The 27,999-nt window shown below is 38.0% G+C and overlaps 1 protein-coding gene across 1 annotated transcript; it reads right to left on the minus strand.

The window, feature by feature from the left end:
* Positions 1-68: 68 nt before the first annotated feature.
* On the minus strand, positions 69-27,999 carry LOC149784612 (uncharacterized). Its single transcript, XM_089932668.1, has 10 exons — positions 27,961-27,999; positions 23,021-23,100; positions 21,769-21,814; positions 16,430-16,602; positions 15,990-16,159; positions 15,063-15,175; positions 10,822-10,930; positions 7,960-8,128; positions 4,745-4,904; positions 69-2,198 (listed from the first exon to the last, which is right to left on the minus strand). Exons 2-10 carry the CDS (start codon positions 23,081-23,083, stop codon positions 1,186-1,188), a joined length of 2,016 nt encoding a protein of 671 aa, XP_089788794.1. The 5' UTR covers positions 23,084-23,100; positions 27,961-27,999; the 3' UTR covers positions 69-1,185.

Consider the following 27,999-nt stretch of genomic DNA (forward strand, 5'->3'; position numbering starts at 1 on the left):
GATATGTGCATTTTTAATGGTGTGATAAACACGGAACTTGTGATCTTTCTGAAGTGAAAATGAATGTATTCGAGTACTGTGTGTTTAATACAAAATGGCTTTGAAAATGAATGAAATACAGGATGCATCTGCAATGACCTATAACACGAACACAAAAATCAACATCATCTTTTGCAATAACAACAAAAACAAACAAAAAATAGTAATGTATCGATTACGAAGGTCTTTCTAAGGTTATCGTAATGCCTGGTTCTTCTGTATTTTCTCGAACTAGTTGTCGACTTACATAACTATTTATAACAACAAAATATCCCACACCCTACAAGCTAGACAAAATGTCTCGTCATAAAACTAGTTCAAGGTCAACATAACTTCGGTCTCAAAAGCATTGCGGAATCAAATTGTGGTCTTTTAATGCTTGTACAATTAGTCCACGAGATATCTTGCCCCAAACAGTTTGACGGCCTAGACACAAATGGGCAGCACAAAAACCAATACGTCTTTCCTCCGTAAGGCTGTGTTTGGAGGCTAGGCAGAAACATAAATACAGCCCAATTTCGATAATGTAAATACATCGAGATCAAAACTCCACTTTCCAAGCTCCTTTAGGTTTCCGAAACGAAAATAATTTATTACACGCCTAAAGAGTCTCAGTAGGAGAATGCAGACCGTGACGATCATTTTCAGCTTCGAAGTCAATTCTGCGGATCATACCTCGAATGTTGCTCGACAGCTGCCATTCGGATCAATTCGGCTATTTACCACAAATGATTAACAGAAGTTACGAACGATTGAAAATATAAATTTGGTAACCTCTTGGTCAGTCCTACAGTCAATCCAATAGTAGAAACAGCCGCTGTAATTTGAATAGATTGAGTTTATATTTCTGCAAAGAACATCCCGCGAACACGATATTTGTTAATACAAAATTACTGCACCGACATGCATCCAATATATAATTCTCACCGAAATAGCCTTAGTATCCCGAATGCTTGACGACATGATCACAACTCGTATCTGAGTAATGCATTTCTGGACACTTTAGTTTTGTTCATTTGGATTTAAAGTGTTGAGATTCGGACAAAAAGATAAATCGAATAATGTCTGTCAACAAATTGGTTGTACGCAACTATAGCCACATTAAGTGACATTAATTGGTAATTTGGTTCCAATAAATAAAAAAATTCAAAAGTGTTCTATGGACAGTTGGCGTGATGTTGGACATATCATTTCACTCATGAAAACTGGTCGAGTTTCCACATCTAGGCCACGCCATGCATCCTGGTACCCTGCCATCTGCCTGTGTGGCTGACATCCTGGCGTGTGCTGCCACATGCCGTAGCGACCATTTTCTGATGATGTGCGTGGTGGCTCAAAACTACGGGCACCGTTTCTTGGCTTCACACGCATCTGTCTTCTGTTGAGTCTACTGGGTTCTTTATACATTTGTAGTGCCACATCATTTGATCCCCTCCAGCAGATGCACTGATTAGTCTGACGTGGCAACAGGCATCTAGGGTTTATGCCAACCATAGGGTCTAGACCATCATGGGTTGTTGAGGCATCGCTTCTCCTTGGGATAGGACTGCAAATTGAATCCAGCGATCTTCGCTCCAAGTCCTCAGGCGGCTCGATGTCATAAATATCGCTCAGCGAGTTACTGCGCGAGACAGGCCTTATTTGGGATGAATACATTCCGTGATGCAAACTGCTCCTTCTCTGATGATTTCTAGCCTTGGGTTCGCAGTTCGATGTAGATGACGGATATTTTATGTCGACAGGTGGAAGAGGAAGCATAAATCTGGACGCAGAGGTAGTATTGGGAGCCCAGAATTGTTGCTTGCCAGGCACCTGTGTCTGGAAAGGAGTTAAGCCATAGGGATTGCACGAGTTTGGTGCTGGGAACATACCGCATACATATGGTGAACGAAAAGTGTTATTCAGTTCAGCATGGTGGTGCAATGCCGTACAGCGACCGGGAGAGGAACTACAATCAAGACGCGAGAGTTCAGATAGTGAGAATTCCGGCCTTGACTTTCTACAGAAGCTTCTCCAGGAAACAGCCACAATAGATACCACAACGAGTAAAACTAAGACTATTCCGACTATGATTAGGATCGCCATATTTTCTTTCAGCCACGTCTCGATCACATTTTCTTTAATTTCATTCTTGACGGTCTTAAGTCTTGGTGTTTGCCCTAAAAATATAAAGAATATATTATTCTCTGTAACGGCACTTTTAACACATTGTTGGCAATATGATGCTGAGGAAATGGGAGTTGTGTCCCTTTACCTATGGATGCACCGAGGCAGCCTGAAAAATGGATCAAATGCTGAATTTAATATCACTGGACTGTGACATACAAGTTAGTTACGTAATTATCATTGAAATGTGCAACAGGTCACATGGCGCATCCAGATTTCAACGTTGGTGACTCTAAAAGCAACAACAAAATTCCTGAAAATTTGAACTCCGTTAAATGTAAGAAGAAAACACAGTCATGAAATACAGGTCAAAGTAATCTAGTTTTCGCTATTGGTAGTGCTCCTCTTGACACAATTACATGAAACTTTATGTCATTATGTAAACGCTCTTGAGAAAATTGACACAACGTAATAATTAAATAAAATCAGTGGCCCATGACATTTAGGTTTCAAGGACTTAACTTCACCGAATTCTCCAAATAACGCATCTAAATGAGTAGGTATGTTACTCAATGAACAACTATTGTCTGACAAAAATTGCAAACCTTAACCCATAGAAATTGCTGTCACGAGTACGTACAACTAAATGAACAATGAAGTATAGGTCGCAAATACCTAGTTTTCACTTAATAATACAATTACATAACATACCACGCTACTCTTCAGTGCCTGACAGAATAATTAACGCAAATTTTAGCATAAATCAATGGACTGTGAAATGTAGGTTAGTGACTTATTACTGAAAGCTGTCGTTCTTAATTTCACCAACATACGCGATTCCAGCAGCAAACGTGTGTGAGGAAAAAAAATGACATCAGTGCAAATTCTAACCTGGAAGAATTTAACTTAAACTAAAAGCAAGCGAAAATCACAATCATGAAATATAGATCACAGTGCTTTACATTTTACTGATGGCTGTAGCACATACCCATGACGCAATTATGTTGAATATTGTGTTGCTTTGGATTCAACTCCATTTGTCAGCTTAATATTGGCTATACAGGGAGGCCATTATAACTGGTGAAGGAAGAATCCAGGAAAACCCAACTAAGAACCACTGACTCGCGGCAGGCTACTGGCGACCCTTCTCAAATAAACACATTGGACGAGTCTATGACAGGAACTCACGCCGGCAGTTGGGAAATGGCAGTGATCGGTAAAGGCGTGTGCTTTAAACCATATTACAACCCGGGGGCCCCATGATTCTATTTAGAATTATGCGACTCCATAGGCAAAAGTGCCAGAGGAAAGTACCAAACGTTTAACAAATGCACAGGTTAAGCAAAGTCACTGAACGATGTAGTATACGCCAAAGTAACCTAATTTTCACTGAAACGTTTAGTACATCGCACGATTCATCTACCAGCTTGTGCGACTCTACCAGCAACATTTTCCGAGCACAACCAAGGATTATGACGCTATGTGGATGGAAAGATAAACAAACGGCGCTTCGGAGAAGCATCAATCTTTCAATCGGATTTGAAATTGTAATTAACGTTTCATATAGTTTTATTTATTTGAAAATTTACTGACGCATTTTGAAGAATGTTTGGCACATGTGATAAAAAATTGTTTATGATAAATACCCAAAGCAGTGCCGTTGTGTTTGTTTGATTCATGACCAAAACGACATGGTCGTATCAGCTGAGGTCGGATATTGTGGAGTGTCCTTTGGAACTACTTGCTAAGATGGTGCAACATAAAATGATGGCAAGATGTACAAGAACCAACCTCCGGTGGCCTAGTGGCTAGAAAGTCCGCCTCAGATGTCATAGGCCGCGGATTCGAACCCCAGCCGAATCATACTAAAGACTTGTGAAAAGTGTACTTGCAGCTGTCTCGATTGGCGATCAGCATTAAGAGGTAAGTGTTATGACTCCTCGGACTGACTGAGGATAATGTAACTGGGTGGCATATGGTTCTACATGTCTGAGGCATGATGCCCCTGTGCTATAATCACTATAAACTGAGACTACAGATATCTTAGCGATATGACTGAAATTGTTCTGTTCTAAGCTACGTTAAAAATCCAAATATCTCTCTCTCTCTCTCTCTCTCGCTCTTCATCTTTTTCACTCTTTCTCTCTCTCTCTCTCTCTCTCTCTCTCTTTCGCGCGCGCACACACACACACACACACAAGCGCGCAGTAACCAACCTATTAACACATGCAATTTATAATGGATATAAAAGCTTTCATGATTGAAATGTCAAGCTGACCGATTAATTCATTTTAAAATTTCATAGGATTATTGTCCTCTCTTCACCAGAGGGTCCGTGTATGGTGGTTGGAGTGGCGATAGTGGAATTGACATTATCAGTGCATTACGAAAAAGCTGCCTACTGTTTGCATGTCTCGGCATCATATTAAACCGTGGCATAAAAGTATTTGTCATAACTGTCTATGTCGCGCTAGTCAATGAAAAAGTGAGGTTATTTCCCCGTCTCAATGAACGCCTGTCTGATATCGCTTAAAATATCTTAATAACATGACTTAATTTGTAGACGCAAACAGGTATGTTACTAACGCATAACGAATACCTTTCTTGAGCAGGATGGGTGATAATGTAGGCAAGGGTTCTATTGCCTGGTGAACCACCTGCATTGGCGCTGGAGTTAGAACACGAAGATTAATCATCTTCTCGTACCAAATCATTTCCTTATCCGGCAGTCGGAAGGACTTTTTATTCTTTTGGCAGATCTGTTGAGGAAAAATGAATCTTTATGACTACAAAAGGATTATACAGCAAAATCTTGCGTAAATAATTGATGAACGAAGCTATTTCAACTAATGTTTTCACCTATATCTGAACAGGACCAAATCATGGAATATATTACACTTTGTGCTAGTACGCAATTCCTGACAAACAGAAGTAGTTTATTGGTTTTAACTGCATGAACATTTGTGGTCAATAGTTTCAATTTCGCATGTAATTGGATTTACAACAAATTTCAAAAGACTATCACATGTTTGTGTTCGTGTTTTCTGGACTTTTAATGAAGCTTTAACCAACTTAGCCATATAGGTACGAATTATCCAGTGTGGCAGTTTATAGTGATGTATAGCACTGGGGCATCATACCGCAGACATGCAGCATGATGTCCCACCCAGTCACTTTATGCTGACACCAGGCCGACCTGTCCTAACACTAAACTCTTAATGCTGAACGCCAAGCGAGGCAGCTGCAAGTAGGCAACCATTTTTAAAAGTCCTTGGTACGAATCGGCCGGGTTCAAACCCGCATCCGAGGCTATCGTGTAAACATAAATACTACTCTGTTACGGACGATCTTTTTAGTTCATTATATTATTATATCCTGGCTTATAAGATTATTATGACAAAAAGAAACTAAAATTATCGTTATTTCTTCTTTATCTTAATTATCTTGACCATTCATAGTTTCATTTCACAGCTGACATGACATTTTATTGGTTTATGTGTAATCCAAGCAATCCTTTTTCAGTGATGACTTTGACCTTTTGATCCCCAATTTAAAGTCCGATGTTCTGCCTCTGGGGCAAGCCAGTTACAAAGGTTGGTTTAGATTAATGATTAAAATTAACGATCATCTTCTCTTTGGTTCAGTTTGTAACAACGAGGTTCTATCTCTTGATTCCAAAATCGACAGGCTTATTTTACTTTTTTTTTTGAGAAAAAAAAAATTTCAAGCTTGACGAAGTTATTTGGTATAGAATTGACGCTATTATGCGAAAAAGGTAAATGTAAACGGCCAGACAAAAAAAAAATTGCCGATAGAGTCAAAGCTACGAACGTTGGAATTTCGCTTCTCTCTATAAAATGAAAAATCAACGTATTCTGTCTCTATTGTCGTCCTCAGCTTCAATATACGTCATTTTCAACATTTTGGTGAAACTGAAAATGTTCGTGAATAAAAATATTGTAACATTCCATAAAATTTCTTAATTTCCAGCATGTTTCAAGTAAGAAGCAATGAATTGTTTAGCCGTCAATAAAAATTGACAAGATAAGATAATTTTATGTTTGTAAAGGGAGGATCGACGATACATTTCGTTCTACATAAAGTAGTCAAAACAGCGTTTAGAACAAGTGACCTCTTGCGGAAGAAAACGTTACTGCCCATAGCAAAATAGAGCTAAAGAGAGAAAATTCAATCGGCGACTTTCATGACGTTCAAACTCGATAAGATGTCTTGCCTCTGGATGCCTTAAACTGGAGAAACTGACATGAGACGCGTGACATTGTCTACGGAAGCGATTATTCTCAGGGTTTTTTTCAGCCATTATTCAAGGTAAATGTACATGCAGTTTGACTGGACAGGTGTTTTTATCAGCGGCCAACTAGATTTCGTACGGTTTCGGTTAGGTACATATGCCAGGGATCGATACAGGACAACTCGTGTCTACCAAAGACCCACGCTGTTATGAAGATATCGCAAGTGCCCCTGAGAAGCGGTGTCCATTTCATTTTGCTATTGGGAGGTTGGGGGTAAGGTCATTATTTAGCGCAAGTAGTGTATAGGTACCAGCGCATGATATGCATGTCAGCCAGTTTACATGGTTTTGAAAAGAAAGAAAGAAAAGCGGGAAAACACCGGTAAGAAACACTGACCCATGGAAAGCTATTGACAAGCTTTCTTATACACCCACGTTACCCGATTCCTAGACTAACCCGCGCAGACAGTGAAATGGCAGCGATCGGTAAAGGCGAGCCACTGTCTCCCTTTCATTGTTGTTGTTGTTGTTGTTGCTGCTGTGGGGTTTAACGCCATTTTTCAGCACACGATAGGCTATACATGGCGGCCAGTATTAAAGGTGGAGGAAGAATCCGGGAAAACCCCTGAAAGAACCACCGACCCACGAGAAGCTACTTGCAAGCTTTCTCACATATCCACATTGACCGAATCCGAGACACGAACCCATGCAGACAGAGGTAAGACGGCAGTGATCCGTAACGGAGAGCGCGTTAGACCACTCGGCCACTCGGGACCCCAGTCTCCCTATTATAACTTAGCTATTAGATGACGCGCATGTAAAGTAGGACCTCAATCGGAAGATTCGTGGCCTTTACCGTCAGGTCCAAAAAGAAACCTCTGATGCAATTTGTCACCATTTACAAGTATTATGAGCTATTCTCGTTCACAAGGAACAATGCGGCAGCGGAAAGAGAACCAGTTATAATAATGATCTCTGTATTTGCTACCGTATTAAGTGGTGCACTCATCCAGAGGCGACTCACCAAAATAGCATCAAACTGGCGAGTATTTATGCAAGTTCTGGTGTTATTTCACCCCCTGGCGAAATATTCAAGCGATGATCCGATTGGTTGTGGACGTGGCGATTCATATGACATGCTCCGGTATCAATATCGTTCTGTCTGCGTGCGTTCGAGTCTCGGATTTGGCCAATGTGGGTATGTGAAAAAGCATTCATGCAACTTCTCGTGGGTCGGCGATTCTTTCCGGGTTCTTCCTCCACCATTTATACTGGCTGCCATGTATAGCCTATCTTGTGCTCTAAAATGGTTTTAAACACTACAAAACCAACAACAACAAATCAATCAATCAATACCATTCTATTTGTATAAATTCAATGCTACTTTTATTTTGGAACAGGTGTCGACTAGAAGCTAGAATCTATAACGTTAGATGCATTGAAACATTGCCGCGTAAATTTTATATAGCATACTAGTTATTTAAAAAAATAAAATAGGAATGGATACAAGATGCTCAAAGGATACCAGGAAAACAAAGAAATACACAATACAAGTGACTTACGGCTTTACACTCCTGGCCACCCAAGCAGACGGTGAAGTTGCAATAGATATGAAGATGGGTGCAACAGTTCATATCCACATGGCTGAGATCCAGGGGCGGACTCAAAATTTCCAAAGAACCGTTCGACTCAAAATTTTGGTTACTGGGAAAGAACTTGCTTATGCCACATCTGCAAAACAGTATAAAAAGGAGACCATTTTTGGCAGAACGGATTTTGTTTAGTGTAAAACAACTTGAACAAGGAAATGAACAGACTGTTTTACTTGAGTTTAGTGTGTGAATGGACATATGAACTAACACGCACGGACACTTAAGCCATCGCTTTGCTAAGCTTCAGCCAAAGTTGTGTATACCAATCAATAGGGAAACTATTCTCAACTTGTCTATATCGATTAACAGTTTGTCTTAAGCTTATTCACAACGTCAAATGTAACATTGTCCGGATTGCATATTCTATGTCCGGTTTGCATATTCTATGTCCGGATTGCATGTTCTATCAAAGGTGCTCTTATTTCTAGACTGTATAGACATTGTAATAGATTGGGGGGGGGTATGGGCTAAATTGCGTAAATGTATTAATAAATTGCAAGAATGCTCGAAGTCAGGACCTTTTTATTTTTGACTATGAAATTGTGATGAAATACTTATTACAAGAAATATGGCTAAAACATGAATGTATGTGTTTGATTACGTGTAACATATGCAATATACAAATGCTAGAATATGTTGGGCATCATAAACTTAACGTAATTATTCAGCAAGAAATGGACGACCCACGGATTAACTATTTGAAAGTTAGCGTGGCGGGAGATAGCTGCTTATTTATGTGGCACAATATTACTTTTATATTAAGGATGAATCAATAACAGTGAAATGAATTTGTTTGAACTGAATGGATTCCTATTGTTGTACAATACATATGTAGTTCCAGTCTTTTCTTGAGAATAAAGAAATTAAAATTTGTTGACTTGTCTTATTTTTATAAGTACCTATGAGCCTGTTAATGGCATTCAAAAAGTTGCAATTATAACTACCTCAATACAGTGTTCTTTTTATTTGGGGAGAGATATTCATAGAGGCGCTAATGTAGAAAACTGTCTGCTGATTTCGAATTTCGCTCCTATTTATACTCTTCGGAAAATAGTCATGTGACGTAAATTTAATCATTGCTTGTCCGGGACGCCAAACGGGTCTGGTGATGCCGAACTCTATGATGATACTCTAGAACCAGTGACACAAACTGAGGGCCAATATACAATTTAACTATCATCACTTGTCCATTTACATTCTGTCATTAGCAAATATATGAACATTACGTATTATGTCATGTCCGTCAAACTTCAACGTACTTGAAGTCGTAACCAAGACAGTTAAGCTTGGGTGAAGAGTATGCAAATGCAACAGCCAATGAACGCTGATAACACTGAAAATATATTGACCAGCAAAACAAATGAAGAATACACTATTAAACGTTCAGAACATACTTATTCTTGTATAAAAAAAGTCCAGCATTTACAATCAACAAGTGATATTTAATCAAAAATGTGAACTGAACAAATTTACTGTGTGGAACAAGTCATGTGATCTAGCGTCGGCCATTTTAGTTGCAGACGTTTTTTTGTGATGTCAGCTGTTGGAGCCATCAAGTATAGTGATATTCAAATGATTTGGATGGGAATTTTAAGTGCGATAAACATTTCATGGTGTGACAAATTCATATAAATAAGATTCCAGAACATTGAGTATCTAATGATGTGTGAGGTTCTAATACAAAACAATGTTTGTTCAAATTCATTCTTTATGCAGTTTAGATATATTCATTGACATGGAAAACATGTTAAATGTATGACACAGAAAAACCATCCTCCCTATCCATCACATTACAGCTTTATAGCCATCAGGTCTATTACAATATGAATACGCCTTAGGGCTGCATCTGTTTGTCGGAAAAGTACCCTACCGCTAAAATCCATCACCCTAATCCCCGCTTGCATACTGACCAATCATTGCTGCACTTTATCCGAACATACTGAATTAAGCCGACAGACATTCTCAAAATATGCAGAAAATTTCAGTAAATTCGGAGATTACACACACACACACACACACACACACACACACGCACACATACATACATACATATATACTGTGTATTTTCTTAACATTCTAGCTTAGTTTCTTACGTCAGTATCTGTTACGGCTGACACGAGAGCTAAATGATTCTGTCCTACTCTAGCCGAGACAATTGATTTGTGCTTCTCGAGCACCAGAAGAAACACGCAATGTGCTCTACCAAAGTTACTCCAACGCAAAGCCTTGTCAGTGGCCTTCCACCCTCCCACAAGAGTGATAGGAACTATCTGAGTCGTATCTATATTGTACAACGTCAGATGTTGCCCATATAACTTTTGTTAGGTGTTCAGATTCGTTACTTGTCTAAGAACAACAAAATTACTTTCCAATTCGAATCACAGCCACGAGAAAATGGAGACATTTAATTTAATACGTACTTATATTTCACAGAAGACGACCGAAATCAAGCGGCTCATTATTTGCCATCATTTCGAACTCGCTATCAAATAGTGGAGATGATAAAACAAATTAAATTAATATGCAGCAAAACAGAATGTACCCTTGTGTTTCTTAATTATGTGTTAAACATGGAATGGACGAACAGATGAACATACAGTAAAACTGATATTAACATACAGCTGGTTTTAAAACTTGTGAATCTGCGAAGTTGAAATCTTTGCTTTTAATACTCGTGGATTGATCAAAAGTCTCAACCTTTCAAACTTCTTTTTCTGGTGCTTCAAGAAAGTTTGAAGCTTGCAAAATCCGTATAGTTCTTTTAATATTTACCCACTGTCCACGACTGAAATCGGATTCTGGTCATTGTAGTATCCCTGATCTTCCTTAACTTCTTTAAACCTCTTTATCCAACAGTTCTCAACAAAAATGGTGGACCCATCTGTTGAATATAAAGAATTTCCACTAGCAAGAGTGTTTCATCTCTCCATCTCCCAACCCACTCCGGACAGTATCACTCGCAATTGCCTTAACATATATCATTTAGCAACTTTATGCAAATGCTTCAAGCTATAGCTTATTGCTCTCTTAAAATACTTTAACCTATATCCTTTTGGTGTCTTAAACAAACGCCTTCATACATAGCCTTTCGATGCCTTAAATGCATATCCTTTTATGATGCCTTAAACAAATGCCTTAACGCATAGCCTTTTGATGCCTAAAATAAATGCATTATCACATAGCCCTTCGATGTCTTAAACAAATGCTTTATCAGATAGCATTGTGATTCCTTAAACAAATGACTCAACGAGTAACATTTTGATGCCTTAAATGCCGTATCGTATAACCTTTTAATGCCTTAAACAAATGCCTTAACCTATACAATTTTGCTGCCTCAAATTCTTTAACATATTACCCTTTGCTGCCTTAAATAAATGCCTTAACACATAGCCTTTTGATACCATAAACAAATGCCTTAACGCATAGCCTTTTGATACCTTGAACAAATGCCTTAACCTATATTATTTTGCAGCCTTAAATGCTTTAACAGTTATGTGATGCCTTGAGCAATTGCCTTAACCATAGCTTTTTATGCATTAGACAAATGTCTGAACGCACAGCCTTTGTAATGCCTTAAAATAATGCTGTATCGTATCGCCTTTTTTTTTTCTTAAACCCTTATCGTAATGTATTTTGATGCTTTAAAAAAATTCATTTACACATAGCCTTTTGAGGCCTTAAACAAATGCCATAACTCGTAGCTTTTTGATGTCTTAACAAATGCCTTAATATATACCATTTTAATGCCCTAAACAAATGCCTTAGCATATATTATTTAGCTGCCTTAAATGCTATAAGCTATTGCATCGCTGCCTTAATTGTTATAACTTATATCCTTGCTAGCTAAAACAAATCAGCAGAATGCTACTTCCATGCACGTGCAGTCTATCAAACAAGTTTGATAAAAAAAAAAGACTGCAGGAAATTTGATTTGTTGAGAAATAAATGCAGGGAAATAAAAATACGTGGACATAATATATACAGCCAGGATTTAAATGTGATTCTCTAGTTAACTCGTAAATTATTTAAATGCGGGATAAAGTTTGCTGTATGTTTGGTTGTATGGGGTTTAATGCCATTTCTCATCACATGAATATGTGTGTGTGTGTGTGTGTGTGTGCGTGTGTATGTGCGTGTGTATGTGAGTGTGTATATATTCCTGGATGAAACCGAAGAAGAACCAACCCACTAGAAGTTATTGGCAAGTTTCAACACATAACCACGTTGGTCGTGCTGAGATTTGAACTAAAGCGGACATATGTTATTTGTAAATGCATGCACCTTAGATATTTCAGCCACCACAGAATTTTCTGAGGAACAATAGCTTCGTCCAGCGACTAGGGCCGTGGATTTTCATGTCATTAGGAGGAGTTATTTTTATACCTATATTCAGTCTTTGAGGTTTCATGAGAAATAAATACAGACAGTCTGCCAATGAGATCTGAATAACATAGCTTTAAAACCAGTCTATCGACTGATGGAAGTTCAGAGGGACAAAGCGACAGATGGAGTTGTCAGGAACAGTACATTCTGAAAAAGAGATGAATATCGCTATTGCTTCAAATCCACATGAACTTTCGACTGGGGTGAAAATACATTTGACCAAAAATGATGTGATTAAAGAGGATGACGTAAACAAGATAAACCATGTAAACAATCGATACAACTGCCAATAACAGTTATTTTATAAAAACTACTTCCTAATTATTTCCGTAATACCTTTAATAATCTTGTGTTTGTCCGGTTTGTTGATACGAGATTTTTAAAGCATCGTTTCGACAGGAGGTCGCGTGATTGTTTTACGTCCACGCAGTGGGAATGCTTGAGGGTTTTCCTTCCAGATTATTTAGAGGAAAAAAGAACGCAAGAAAGCCACAACCTGCTTGCCGAATTTGTAATGAAGTATCAATGACAAAAGTGACCTTGGCGATCGATAAAATGTTGATCCGTCATGTCAAAGCAGGGCGCAGACTGGGCAAGATAACTCAGACGAAATTCCGTGGCCCCATCGCGGCACAAGTTTTAATTCATAGGGGCCTACTGGAGAACTTTTTCCACAATCCTGTCCGAGGCCCTGTGTCTGTGGAATCCTCTTAGCTTAATAGGGACTAATCCCAAGTATGAACACAATCTCTTAAGGGGTTTAGTAAACATAAGCAAACTTACAATTTGTGTGATGTGATGTGATGTGATTTTGATTTTTAACGTAGCTTTAACAATTTTTCAGTCATATCACTACGATGTCTGTAATGTGACAGTTTATAGTGATGTCTAGCACTGGGGCATCATGCCGCAGACATGTAGCATGATGTCCCACCCAGTCACATTATCCTGACACCGGGCCGACCAGTCCTAACACTAACCTCTTCATGCTGAGCGCCAAGCGAGGCAGCTGTTAGTACCATTTTTGTAAGTCTTTGGTATGACTCGGCCGGGGATCGAACCCACGACCTCCCGCATCCAAGGCGGACGCTCTAACCACTAGGCCACCGGAGCGGTATTTACAATTTGTAACCAAAATATTAACGTAAAGTTTAGATGTGATTTTGGCTAAAAGATTTAAGGGGCAAACATGCACGTGACAATAAATTTTCCAGATTTCACAAGCTTTATGCAAAATATAAACAAAATCCATCAAAGAGTTAAGGAAAAATAAGCCAGTAAAATAAAAGCAAACCGCAAGACGTAGTTTGTATGACCTTAACCTCGACTTCAAAGTCAAAGGGGCAAGCAAGACTGTCGCAGAGCTAATTATTTAGCGTCATAAGTATTCATCCCTGGTATGAATAAAGCTAGAGAATTTAGGAAATATAAGAAAGTTAGAAACTTCAACCAAAGTCAAGCAAACACTTAACGTAAATTTATCGGTAACCTTGACCCAAAGATTAAAGAACACAGCGATCATGCCCCTCGATGAACTGCCTAATCTTTATAACAGCTCATTCCATGTATAAAGATAATCTCTCGAGGAGCTTAGGAAATATACACAATGTTGTGCAAAGAGCTACATGATCCGTCTGCGATTGTGCAAAGAAAGTGTTTCATATTTCGTGTAATATTCTTTAAAAGAACAGAACATTTAAGTCATTATATAGAAAAAGGCAAATCGTCTCTGCATTTTTTTTTTATCCTTCTGCTTTTAATTTTGCAGTCTCTGATGTACGGACTGAATCTGTAAAGGAACCGGATATTGAAAACCGGATTTGAACTTTTGCCATCCAACACTATACAGAAGATGTGTGTTACCATAAAAACATTCCTTTCGCGATAACATTGTAAATATATTTTGTAATAAACCCTGGGTATGTATTATTTGAATTTACGTATCCGTTTATAGTAGATTTTGGTATTTATTGTAGGAAGTCTGATGGAAAGTGTTCTCAACCCGAATTGCTTAGTTTTGTATAGCTTTCACGAGACTTTGTAACCATGTGGAGTACATCTTAAAATGGACCCATTAAAATTTCTTGACGTAGGATATTATTTGCATATTGATTTAGGTATACGTGTTTAGTAATTCGAGTTAGAAGTACTTCCATGTATTAGGTTTTTGGGTCGTGTTTTGTGCTGCATGGTGTGAAGCGCCAATATTCGGCATATAAATGCTTGCTGGTGAAATGTGAAGCAAGAAAAAACATGTAAGTGTGAAATTAGAGCTTTGTGATGTATGATCATTAGGTGATTACAGATTTTTATTTAGTATTTGCGAGTTTAAGAGCCTTTCAGTTGGCAGCGACTATATTCTTACGGTCATTGGAAATTAAAGAAAACGTGGACTGTCAAAGCCAAGGTAACGTAAAAGTTTGATTCACTCAGTACTGAGACCCCTTGCGTAAACGATTTGATGACGATGCCTAAAATAACAGCTCTGAAATTTACAAAGTATTAGTTACAAACCTCTATCCCCCCGAAACCATGGGTTTTAAAAGGGTCCCTATTTCAAGTACAGTTACATAAAAATATGGTTAACTGTCCGACATGCTTCACCTGTAAAAATTAGAAACACAATTTACCTTTTAATTCATCTGCTTTAATTTTGATGCGAACAGTGTCGTTTGAGAAGATAGTAGTTGTGTTCTCTCCAAATTCGTTCACCATCGTCATTGTTACAACCCTGGAACTATTTCTATAAAATAAAGTTCGGTTGGACTACAATACAAAACCATTCTAATAACAGCGGACGGTAGATACACTAGAAACTGTTTTGTCACATAGTAGTTAAATTAATCAGTATTAAAACATAATGGCATATACAATGGATACGGCTTCGAACAAGTCCAAACATTTGTATATTTTAAGCGGTGTGCTTCTAGGCATCACTTCTTTGGTATTAATTTTAGAACTGCATGTTGTTGTTGTTATATAGCTTAACTCAATTTTTCAGCACATGATAGGATATACATGGCGGCCAGTACTAACGGTGGAGGGAAACACCGGAAAGAACCACCGACTCACGACAAGCTACGTGCAAGCTTTCTCACATACCCACATGGCAGAGCCCGAGACTCGAACCCACGCAGACAGGTGAGATGGCAGTGATCGGGGCCGAAGAACTGCATGTTAATAAGTCAAAAATGACGTAGGTTGAAACCAAAAACATGTACTGATTTCAAACACTTTCTGTCATTCATAGTACACTAATAATGGTCGTTAATTAAGTTAATAGACCACTGCCTGGTTAACTCTAATTTTTCCAAAAATAAATAATTCAGTACCATTTTGTTTTGCGTTTTTACGCTTTAATAAATGCGCACGCATTAATAAACTATTTTGTATGTCATTACTTTACTAGAATGACATTAGTATATGTGGACCTTTGTCTTCAAGACATGTTGGTTTTAGGGTCGCAAACAATTTTAAAGAGAGAGAGAGAGAGAGAATCGTTGCAAAGACTTTTTGAGTACGAAGCATGAAATAGGTCGATGAAATTTACATCATACCTTACTTGGTCTGAAGAACAAATTGACTGGTACTCGTCATCACTTCCAATTCCAACATTTCCACCTTCTTCGCTGCCAAAGGAATAGACACAGTCCACATAATATAGCTTCTTCAGACGCGGTTCACAAATTGTCAAGGAATAAACATCCACCTTCTTAAAGGATTTTCGCTAGAAAGGAAACAGATGTAGGTAGGTAAATAAATAGATTGATGGAAAGGTATGTTATATATATATATATATATATATATATATATATATATATATATATATATATATATATATATATATATATAGTACAGATGTTTTTGTTGTTCATGTCTATGGTTTTAATTTTGATAACCATGGCCATGAGTATAATCATCTTTTCATCTTAGTTCTTGCCGGTTCAATTGCCCTACACTATCATATTGTTGGTTGTGATGGAAGAGGACAATATACCTTGAGATCTTTACAGTACTGTTTAATGTTGCTGAGACTGAAAGTGTCTAAATCTACATCTGGTTTAAACTGGCATCCCAGAGAACTGCTTCCATCGGCAACGGTGGGTCTAGCTTTCCCCCGATATGTTATACTCATCTCTCTTTTCGATCCGTCCTTGCAGCGAATAGTCCCTGAAATAAGCATTGAATTTAAATTTATAAATCAGAAATACAGTATATGGGACTGATTAATGTTTTTTTTAAAAAAAAAAAAAAACTCACGTGAATCCGGCTTAGATAATCGGTTTCTGCACGGAAGAGTATTTTTCCCATCAAAGGTCTTAGCTTGCTCACGAAATTTTAGGTCACAGTGACCCAGTTTTTAAAATGTGTCATGCAAATAATATCATAACAAAAGTGCAGATTTTTGCTGTTCAGAATCAGTGAGAAACTAACCAAAAAGCATAGCTCAATCAAAGTTACGAAGCGAGAGATATAGTTCGAAGTGACCGAGTTATGTATATAACCTTTGCTCTGGTTGAATGCAGGCTAAAGTATTTTAATTTGTGACGTTGTAATGTTATCCATTTGTCATTCGCTGACCTTTACACTCGTAAGGAAAACCCATCGTTATCTTAGTTTAAACGAGACTGTTGTGGTCTACTATGTTGACTTTATTAAAGTAAGTTTAGGAAATGTATCCAAATTGCAGACACAATATGTGGAGGCTGCCATCTTGAAAAACATATCACATGTCATTTAAGATTATGCTGCCTTAATTTAAACCTAGTTTTTTACGGAAATGAAAGGAATATTCGTCTGACTAAAATGTCAAACTCTCAATGGTTTGAACAAAGCCGGAATTAAATGAATTGTTGAAGAGAAACTGAAATATTTCATTGTTGTTTGAATAAAAACTTACCTATACTAATAAAATCCGCCAGTAGTTTTATTATATATAAAACGGGAATAACCGATGTTGGCTTGTTCAAACCCCCTCGCAAACTGGAATGTATTTATAGTATCATAATATGCAAGCTTATATGGAGGATTGATGTCCAAAACCAAACGAGATGATCGTTTGTCGGTCTGGTATTTTTAACGGCCCTTTGAAAACGTTATACACCAAGCCATTTTACCCAAGCCGGCCTGGAAGGGTATCTAACCAGTTACCTTTGAATTACTAGTCCGACTCTTTAGGAACTGAGGTGCCTCGGCACACGAGATCTGACAGCCATGCAAAGAGATCAGCCGCGGCAGATCCATGATGTTCAGTGTTGCAGTGAATACATAATCGAAAATGCCTAAAACGTTCTGATGAGAAAATCTGGTCAAAGTGACCTACATTCAATGTCGCAGAATATCGTCCTATTTAGATGCATCTGCATACATTTTAACAGAAGCAGGTCAAATAGACTAAAACAATATTGAGGGATAATTAGATGGCTGAACAAACGAAGTCTCTCTAGCGCGAAAAGTTCGTCACATTGACATATGGGTTAGACACCTTGTGTACGTGAAATAAGAATCCAAGATTATAAGAAAATATACAAAGTGATAAAATATTAAGGTTGCTCAATACTTATATATATGCTAGTGACCTAGTTTTGTAAACTAAAGTGTCTTGAACAAAACGTCAAGCAATACACCACCTTCGTCAACACCGTGAGATCTCTTGCCTCGCGGTAGCTCTCCATAGAAGAGTTCGATCTGCATACGGACAACATGGTTAGCCCGTCGGAGCTGTGCCTTGCACAGCATGGTGTGGATGTTTGTCATGCTGGCCTGAGTTAGCACCTCTGTTCTGTGCCTTGTCCTACCATCTGAATTTTAGTAGTTTTTCTTTTATTGAGCTCATATAGAAGAGGTTTAGTTTATGAACATGGCGGCTAACCACAGTCCAGGTCTCGCAAGATAAAAGGAGCGTGGGGAGAACAACCGCCGAGTTTGGTGGCAAGCTTGATGATTCTCCTATCCCAGACATTTGAGCGGAGTCTGCCAAATGCTATGCTGGCTTTGGCAATCCTGATGTTGACCTCACCATCTATGTCGACTGGTTGTGATAGGGTGTTGCCGAGGTATGTACACCTGTCTACATTTTTGAGCTTTTGACTACTGACAGTGATGGATGGTTCCAGGTAATATTCTCCAGGAGCTGGCGGATGCAGTACCTCAGTTTTGCTGGTAGACATGGCGAGTCCGACGTTGGTGCACGCTGTGAAGAAAAGTTCCATGCTGTGTTACGTGCTTGCCTCCGTGGTGGAGTTGAGGCCACAGTCATCTGTAAACAGTAGGACGCGAATGTTCTCAACTTGGACTTTGGGTTTTGGCTTGAAGCCTTCTCAGGTTGAACAAGAGATAAAATGGGCTAACAGACACCCTCAAGGCCTCGCTTAAGAACTTAGGAATCGATCCTCACGACTGGGAGAGTGTCGCTGATAATCAGTCTGCTTGGTGGTGTCAACGCAATGCTGGTGCGGAAGCATCTGAGTGAGTGTGTGTGTGTGAGTGTGTGTGTGTGAATTAGATTTTTAACGTAGCTTTAACAATGTTTCAGTCATATCGCTACGATCTCTGCAGTGTGGCACTTTATAGTGATGCCTGACACCAGGCCGACCAGTCCTAACAAAAACCTCTTAATGCTCAGCGCCAAGTGAGGCAGCTGTTAGTATAATTTTTGTAAGTCTTTGGTACGATTCGGTCTTGGATCGAAACACGAACTTCCGCATCCGAGGCGGACGCTCTAACCATTCGGTCACTGGAGCGGTGCGGCAGCCTTTGATCAGAAAAGACTGGTGGGTGGACGTGATCTGTTCAAATCCATAATAACAGTTCCACAATTCCTAGTTAGCAACCTGTACATCCATGTCCCCACTGCGACAGACTCTTCCGGGACCAGATCGGATGATCACCCATCTTCGGACCCCCCCCCCCCCGTGAATCGATGACACTGAATGGTCCTCATCGACACCGATGGACGAACACCAGTTTTGGAAAGTGTAGACACAGACGAATGGGTAAATATAACAGTAGTCTTGGATTGTTGGCAATTCCAGACACACGTTAAGATGCATTTTCCAACTATTTACACAAGTACATGCGAACAATGGCTTTGACACTGCGGGTAAATGGCGTTTAGCACAAAACAACAACATAAGTCACGCATGCTTGAGGGCCCCTAGTGGCTGAGTTGTCTAAAGTGCTCACAGTTACGGATCATTGCCAATCCACCTGTCTGCGTGGGTTCGAGTCTCAGTTTCGGCCAATGTCGGTATGTGAGAAAGCTTGCCAGTAACTCTCGTGTGTCGGTGGTTCTTTCCGGGATTTACCCGGGTTCTTCCTCCATCACTAATAGTGGCCGCCATGTGTAGCTTATCTTGTGCTGAAAAATTGCGTTAAAACCTACAACAACAACAACACTCATGCTCGAAAATTAGTTCATACTAACCTACTCTTAATTATGGCCGAGTTATTTATGTGATGCATCTATATACCATTTTCCTAAGAGTTCATGGTGCATGATCGATTATATTTAGTATGTTACAAAGTACCTGTATTCGCCCAAGCGTAAAAATTGTGTCACGCTGACCTAGTTATTGTAGGGTAAGTTATTATAACAGACGTTAAACTTCTTGTGTACACGTGGCAACCACATCCATATTAGATTTCTTCAGCATAATGCATTACAAGTCACTGAATTTCTTCGATAGGTTTACTGATACGAAGAACTGGTTTGTGTGAATATATACGCAAAACCTTTTTATACCAAATCATGACACTGAAAGCACAAACTAGAAGTAACGTGGTACTGACGTAAAATAAACACCAACAGGGACGGGGGGGGGGGGCGGGGGCTAACAAGTGTTGCTATGGAGATTAGACTTCAGTCGTATTTTCTACCCTTTAATATTGTCCAATATTAGAGACCTTTGCTGTCCAATAAATTAGACATTATCCGGTATTAATGTAGAATATTAGATACATTATATCTATAGGTTACTGCATTTGTATGGGAACATATAAACGCGTTGTTTTTTCTTCTGAACAAAATTGCACGACCATGGGAGTGAAGTACAACTCCGAAGAAAACAACGAGTTCCTACTTTTCCATATAAATGCAATAACCTTTGTATTATATATTCTTCATATTATTCTACCTAAGGCTTAATAAAAACACTAAGACAAAACGTAATTGAATTTATGCTGTATTACTCCTAAGTAGCTATATAAATGATCAAAACAGTATTTTCAAATCTGCGTCTCGTGTTTGTTTTGGTCATTGAGAATGTCACGTTCATTCGTCTGCTTGCTCGAAAGTTTCATAGCTCGTCCACATCGTTAACTTTCTTATTTCTTCTTTCGACGAAACAGCATGTTTAGTTTATTCACAAATTTAATAAACCAAACGCTAAAATATATACATCATGGTTGTTTGCAATGCAGTCCATAATGCTATTTTTACACACGTGTCGCGCAGTATGAAGCCGATCAGTATGAAAAAATGTTGCACGATTCTGAAAATCGTATGGTTAACTGAGAAACAAAAGTGAGCATATAATAAAGATGGGTTTTCTCTGATGTTCGACTTTAACCTCGACTTCAAAGCGAATTGGTATGAAAGGTGTGAGACATACTGCCAAGATGATATTCATGCGGTATTTTCATTACCATTATTTGAACTTGTCAAAATAAACGAGTCAATACAAATATATTACTTTACATCTACATAATATTGTGCAAAATTTCAGAAAACTCCTATATTTTTCCAAGGTTCTATCATTTTTATCGCATTTTTAAATGGGAAAAATAATAATGTACTCACGAGTAAACACTTACCAAAGTTGGTAAGAATGAAATAAAGGTCACTGTTAGCTTTATTTGCTATAAGGGTGAGGCACTAATAATGGTGCAATCAATTAAGTTCTTGATTCTAACATGAAAAGGCCCGAAAACTGAAAATCAAGCACATAATTCAACCAATGCCACAGAAGCAAAATTATAGGCCATGGAGAAATCTTTATGTTCATCATTATGCATCCCCTCCCTGTTTCTTGATTATAAATAACCCTTTGTGGTCAAGAGCTAATGCAAACTATAAACCGGTACAATTTAAATATTTTCACTTTTCTTGTACTGATTTTGTGCTGATAGAGATGCATAGTGGTTACTTTGTTCAATGACTAAGAATACCCGAATGACGGTTTAACAAAACTCGACGAAAAATTTAATGGGGTAACAGTGACCTACTTCTGTAACCGGGATTAAGTACTGATTAATATGTATCCTCATAGGAAAGTTGCATATTTACATTTATAACAGTGGACAGAGATGTAAAAAAAAAATGACCCACGTACTTACATTTCGATGTATCCTCTTCCGACAGAGTGTAATTTTTACCACTGATCTTTAAAAAAAAATAGAATATGATCGAAAAGAAAAGCAAATACAACCACAAAATATGATAACACCTTGCTGGGTTATTTCCTTCACTTTATAAATTCAACATTAAATACTTAAGAAACCAAAGATTTGCATCCTAAAGTATATTTCTTGCCAAAGGTTATGATATTACTCCGGTTATATATATATATATATATATATATATATATATATATATATATATATATATATATATATATATATATATATATATATATATATATATTAGACCAAGAAATAAAATTTTCATTTCTAAACTTAGCAAATAAGTACAGTCAAAACATGTATAGTCTTTTGCATTGGGTGCTGAAGTAAAATATATGCAACAAAGCAACGCTACGTGCGCGTTTTCATTTACTACCGTCACCTCCTTCCTTCCCGCCCACTCCCCCCCCCCCACCAATTTTCTACTGTCCCCATCCCCTACGCCTTCACATCCATAAGATGGATCACCATTCCAAAACGGTTGTTAACACCTACAGAACAATCCAATAAAAGTACAAAATTAGAAATATGTATCTCAAACAGTACAGGAGTTGCGTAACTTCATTCATGCACGAGCTCTTGTTTGGACGGCAAGATAACGTGATCCCTAGCTGGTCTTCGAAATGCGTGAATAACAGGAAGTGTTCATACGACACCGTTATTCCGTCCGTGCAAATATCCATGCACGTGTGCTTAGCTGCTTGCATGTGTTACGTCACGCAACTCTGCCTACACTGCTGTATACAGATTTATTATTTCGGAATGTCGCTTGGCTTGGTATGTAAATATGCAAATCTTTGTTAAGTTGTAAGTCCGTCTCTGAGGGCGTATGAGTAGGGATATTTTGAAGACATCTTTCTTTTATAAAATAAAGAAACAAAAACCTCCCCTAACAAACAATTTCCAAACCATTGATGTAAAGAGAATGAACATTTACATTGTCTACTACCTGGGTCCGATGTGAAACATTACCGTTGGTCTTAACCTTCTATTATCGAAGTCACTGATTCGTGACTGAAAATCGTGTCCACTTTTTGCACGTAATTTTATGATTATATAATGGCACATAACTAGCACGCGATATTGTACGTCACAAGACAATTGAAGTTGCAAAATCTTTGAATGTTTGATTGACATATGGGGCGGAGTCATCAATTCGCCAATTACTCTTTTGTGTCCTACTCACCACTGCCAGTTTCAAGACGAGGAATGCAAAAGCTAGTGATTTTCTGCTCTTTGCTATTTCCATTTGCTTGCGCAACAGGTCTGAAAAAACAATTAGATTGAAATTAACCAGTGACACAACAAATTATGGTTTCAACTAGGCGATTGGTGCCATTTTACGCTCCTGCCATCCAGTGATAATTACAGATGTTTTGCATCTTACACTATCAAGATCCGTGGTGAATATTATTAATAAGGGATGTAGCTACCATAAGAAGGAACCGCTTGCGGTCAAGTGGAAGGACGAACAAGTTTCCTGACAGTATAAAATCAAACAATTTACAGAATCTCTAGCACGTGGTGGTGTGGGTGATTGCAAAGGAACCAATTACACTTCATCATCTAAATATGCGAGTGACAAACAAGACAACAAAGATGGGTCTCTAAATTCCAGTGAATGTATCATTCTTCAACTCCATCCAAGTAATAGTTCAGTACAGTAAGAATTGTAATTATAGTTATATATCAGAGTATATTTTGTAAAATAAAAAAAAATCACCAGAAGAGACGGTTAGGGGGCCATCCGTTTAGTACGTACGCAAAAAATCAGGCAAGGCTTGACCCCTCCCCCTCTCTGTACACATGCATACTTTTTAACACCCCCACCCACCCGTACGTACGCTTGACGCACCCTCCTCGAATTTCATAGAAGGCCTATATTTAATCCACGCAGAAAATATCAAGGATTAATAATATTAACTTGTTTAATAAAACAGTCCACCGACGATGAATGTCTGGTTGCATCAAAGAACTAATTTAAACAGTCTAATATCCGCTAAAATTCAAACGCCAACTGAACCCAGTCGAACAGGCTACGCATTAGACAAATTGTTATCGAGGTTTCACCTCCTCCTCCCCCCCCCTTTCCTATGCGTACGTACATTATCAGTAGACATCCCACCCCCACCCCCAATACGCAAGCGTATGCATTTGGGTTAACCCCCCCCCCCCCACATGCGTACACACTAAATGGACGTCCCCTTACCTTTCCTGGCGCAATTTACTACTAAAATCAATGAAAGAGGGATGCAATGTTAAAATAAGGCCATGCCTATTTGCTGCACGTCACCCAAAATGTGGAAAGGCAAGGTAGAATTTTGAAATATTTTATACAAAGTCGAATAATTCAGATGTAAAGGACTTTCGATATTTTTTTTCAGATAACACGACAATATTCGATAAAGGAAAAAATAAGATTTGTATCGATATTTCCTTTTCTATTTAAATCTTCATTTTCCATTTCTAGCAAGTTCGTTTACTTATAGCATATACCTACCATAAATTTCCAACTATGAACTTACTACTTAATCTGTTTTAAATTGTTCTTTTACTTTGTGATATCAACTTACTACACAGTTTTAAATTACCCCTTTTAATTTACCGAGTATCTTTTTGAAGTCAATTGTCTCCCCATTTTACAATGAACTACCCGATTTTCCCTCTTTCCACCTAGAAACTAAAACGCGCCGTTTTTATATTCAAATATTGTTATGCTCGCAGTTCGAGGTTGACATAGCTTTAACCCGTGATCAAAATACGAAAAATACGACGCTCGATACAACATAACCTAATATCATATATACATTATTAATTCAAAAAATAAAACATCTTCAAAGCTAATTATTGTTCTCAAGTCTACTGAGAATAACAATTTAATAGACTAAAGTCACAATTTCATTTGCAAAACTTTCGTCTCGATACTTCATACTGAAAAGATTAAGGTAACACGGTACAGCGGTATACTACAGATCAAGGTATGGTACTAAGTACCAAAGCTGTTCGAAACAGTCTAAAAATTCGAAGTTACTCCAGACAAAAATGACTAGATTAAACGCCAATACTGGATTGCAAAAAATGCAAAAGTATCAACTTCAAGAACTTGTATCATTTTGTGTATGCAGGAATTAGCTTTGCAATGTTGATTAAAATATATATGGTTCCCAATACACAAGGTTCATTACACACACACATACACACACATACGCGCGCGCGATAAAGAGAAAGGTAATGTGGAGGATAATATTCCTTTCAAGTCCAGTGGATCCAGTTAGGGATTAACATTTGTCTAATTAGCAATTAAGATAATTGCTGAAACTGACAACGAACAGTGCAAAACTAGTCGGGTGGGGTTTTTTTTTGGTTTTTTTTTTTCCTTTTTTAACTAGTCGAAGTGTATTGGATTCTCATCGAGTCTTTGTCAAAAGCAAATTAGCAAACAAAAATATTAAAACCACAAAACGACGCTATAAACTTGTACATTATAATGGCTATGATAGAAGTATTATTTCACTGTCGTCTGTATCGTGTCTTATTATTGGAGTTCCAACCAAGAAGGCACACGAGTCAACTCTAAATGAAACTTTAACTTTCAACCGATCTCATTTATTTATTCTGGGTTTAAGATTAAGTCTGGACTTGGGTTCTATTGGTGAAATTCACATCGGTAATACTACTGTGTTCTATTGGTGAAATTCACATCGGTAATACTACTGTGTTCTATTGGTGAAATTCATATCGGTAATACTACTGAGGAACTAGTGCCAAACTCTCGCATTAGAAGCGCACTGATCTTTTTAGACCCTTCTTGGTCATGTGTATTTTGGTTATTTTGGCCAGAACTATACATTCTAATTTTAACTGAAGGCATCACCTGGATTACACTATTGTAATTACAAACGTCACAAATATTTCATTAGCTGCCACTTAAGGCAGTTTTCTTAGTTTCTAAAACATTAGCAGAAAATAAGGGTAAAAAAAGTACTTTTGAAAACATTTTTGACATCATGTATATTAAAGCACATGCAAGGGTTTCTTCACATAATAGAGTTCATCTTTCTAACCGGTGGTCGCTTAGGTTATGGATGAGTACCTTAAAACTTCGCAACTAAATTATTTAAGGGTATAAGCGTTGTTATTAGTGTGCTTAATGGGTAATCGGCACTGATTATAACTATTTAATCAAGATACTCATATCCATTCGAATTACAAATTATAATTTCTGCTGTGCTCGTTGAAAGACGTATGGCGAAATGGTGGAATGAGCAAGAAGAACACGTAAACCGTGTGGTTCCGGGTGGAATTTTGTCGCAATTGGCGCTTTTATTATGGTCGATAAGATGTATGGTATGGTATTTGCCTGTGTTCTCAGAGATAATTTTGAATTTGGAAGCAAAGAATTCGCTATTATAGATCACTCCCATCTCATGTTTATCCGCGTTGGTCCGAGTGTTGGCTCGGCCATGTGTGGTTATGTGAAAATTCTCGCCAATAGCTTCCAGTTGGTCGGCGGTTCTTCCCAGATTCTTCCTTCGCCAGATATACTGGCCACCATGTATAGATTATGATGATGTGCTGAAAAATGTCGTTAAATCCACAAAACCAACCCAACCCTTATTTGAACGTATTCCTTCACCCATAACCTCAAGGACAATGAAATAAAAAAATCGTTTATTCATGACAAGCTATGATAATGAAACGAAAATTACGACAATGGAGAAAAGAGCAAGAGGAGAGTTGATGGGAGAGGGGAACAAAAGGGTGGCGATTATACGGCAGTGGTGATGACAGATGAGTAATGCTCATCATGTTTATTGATACGAATGATAACGGCGACGACTGACGAGGACGACAACGTTCATGATGTCGATCGCTGCTAAGGTGGCGCTCACCAGATAATATGTACTTTTGAGAGAGTGACGTATGTAAGGTGAAGTAGTTCGCATTTAAAACATGCACAGTGGAGAGAATGTTTGCATACCTCTATGCTACATTAATGTAATGTGGATGATATTTCTTTTGGATATTGTACTTTTGGAAATTTTACATAATTTAAGCACACTGCTAACTAAAATGACGGCTCCCTTGTGTTAAAAAATCAGTCTGAATTAGTCTAAAGTACACTATACATAGCAGCTATTAAAATAGGGAAAATGAATTTTGCCAGACTAGACAATACCAGCTTCTGAAAGTGCAATGAATGAATTACCAAATATATAAAATGTAAAAAAAGTTATCGGCTCTTTTTTATACAATTGACCTCTGAAGTTCAGGAAGTGAAAATGACCAAGTAGAGCTAGCACTTTTTTGAAAGGTGCACATTTGAAGTAAGGCCAAGCTGTATACTCTATAACCCATAGTACACCCATCAATCATACACCAAAATAAAGGGAATTAAAGGTTCTTTGCATTGTACCTAAGACATACAAGGTCTTTTTTAAATAGCCAGTATAACCAGTGAGGAAAGCCGGGGACATTCTTTTTCTTTAAAATCCTAACCCTATGCAAAATGCGAAACTGTATAGCGCCACCTAAGACTATGACGACCAACTAAACATGTCAATATTTTCTATATTGACGATGATAATTATATACCATAATGAAAAATCGATATTGTACCAAACGACTATCACAGTATAATGTAGATGAAAGCGTAATATCTTAAATCGAGATGGGTAGGTGGACGGATCTGTAGATTTGGACAAAAATCCCAGTTAATAAGCCAAATTTTAAAGTCACCCGATATCGCAATATTGATTTCATATTTCCTTGCCAGTCTTACTGGTGACCAAGGAGTTTCTAATTTGGTTAAAATCGTATTAAGACTAATAACATCAGTGCCTCTTAAACATATATGTACGATACTGATTCTCTGTGTTCACAGATTTTAGTTTCGCCATACCATTGTCGGAATAGCATGGATACCGATTCAAATTGTTCACCGAATTCATATTGCTATGCTGACTGTCCAAATAGTAATATTTAGCTAAATGATTCCTACCCCCTTCGTGGAAAATAATAATAATTAATAATAAATAAAATCTAATGCACGAACATATTCATGTTATTTCCAGATTCTTCACAAACAACAGTCCTCCTGGTTTATACGTTGGCTATAATACATACCTACACAGTCTGTAAATGTCCTCTGTCGCTGTCCCTAAT

Source organism: Sinohyriopsis cumingii, chromosome 14, assembly GCF_028554795.1.
Source record: "Sinohyriopsis cumingii isolate HCF-2022 chromosome 14, ASM2855479v2, whole genome shotgun sequence".
In the NCBI taxonomy this organism is placed as follows: domain Eukaryota; kingdom Metazoa; phylum Mollusca; class Bivalvia; order Unionida; family Unionidae; genus Sinohyriopsis; species Sinohyriopsis cumingii.

What these genes read in the sequence shown, in the direction of transcription:
- LOC149784612 (XM_089932668.1), bottom strand. Translation starts at nt 23,083, where the DNA reads ATGGAAATAGCAAAGAGCAGAAAATCACTAGCTTTTGCATTCCTCGTC. An exon ending in TGTTCTTCAGACCAAGTAAG is followed by an intron (nt 15,176 to 15,989) that starts GTATGATGTAAA and finishes TTTATTTTATAG; the next exon opens with AAATAGTTCCAGGGTTGTAA. An exon ending in ATTTCAGTCGTGGACAGTGG is followed by an intron (nt 8,129 to 10,821) that starts GTAAATATTAAA and finishes ACTGTTTTGCAG; the next exon opens with ATGTGGCATAAGCAAGTTCT.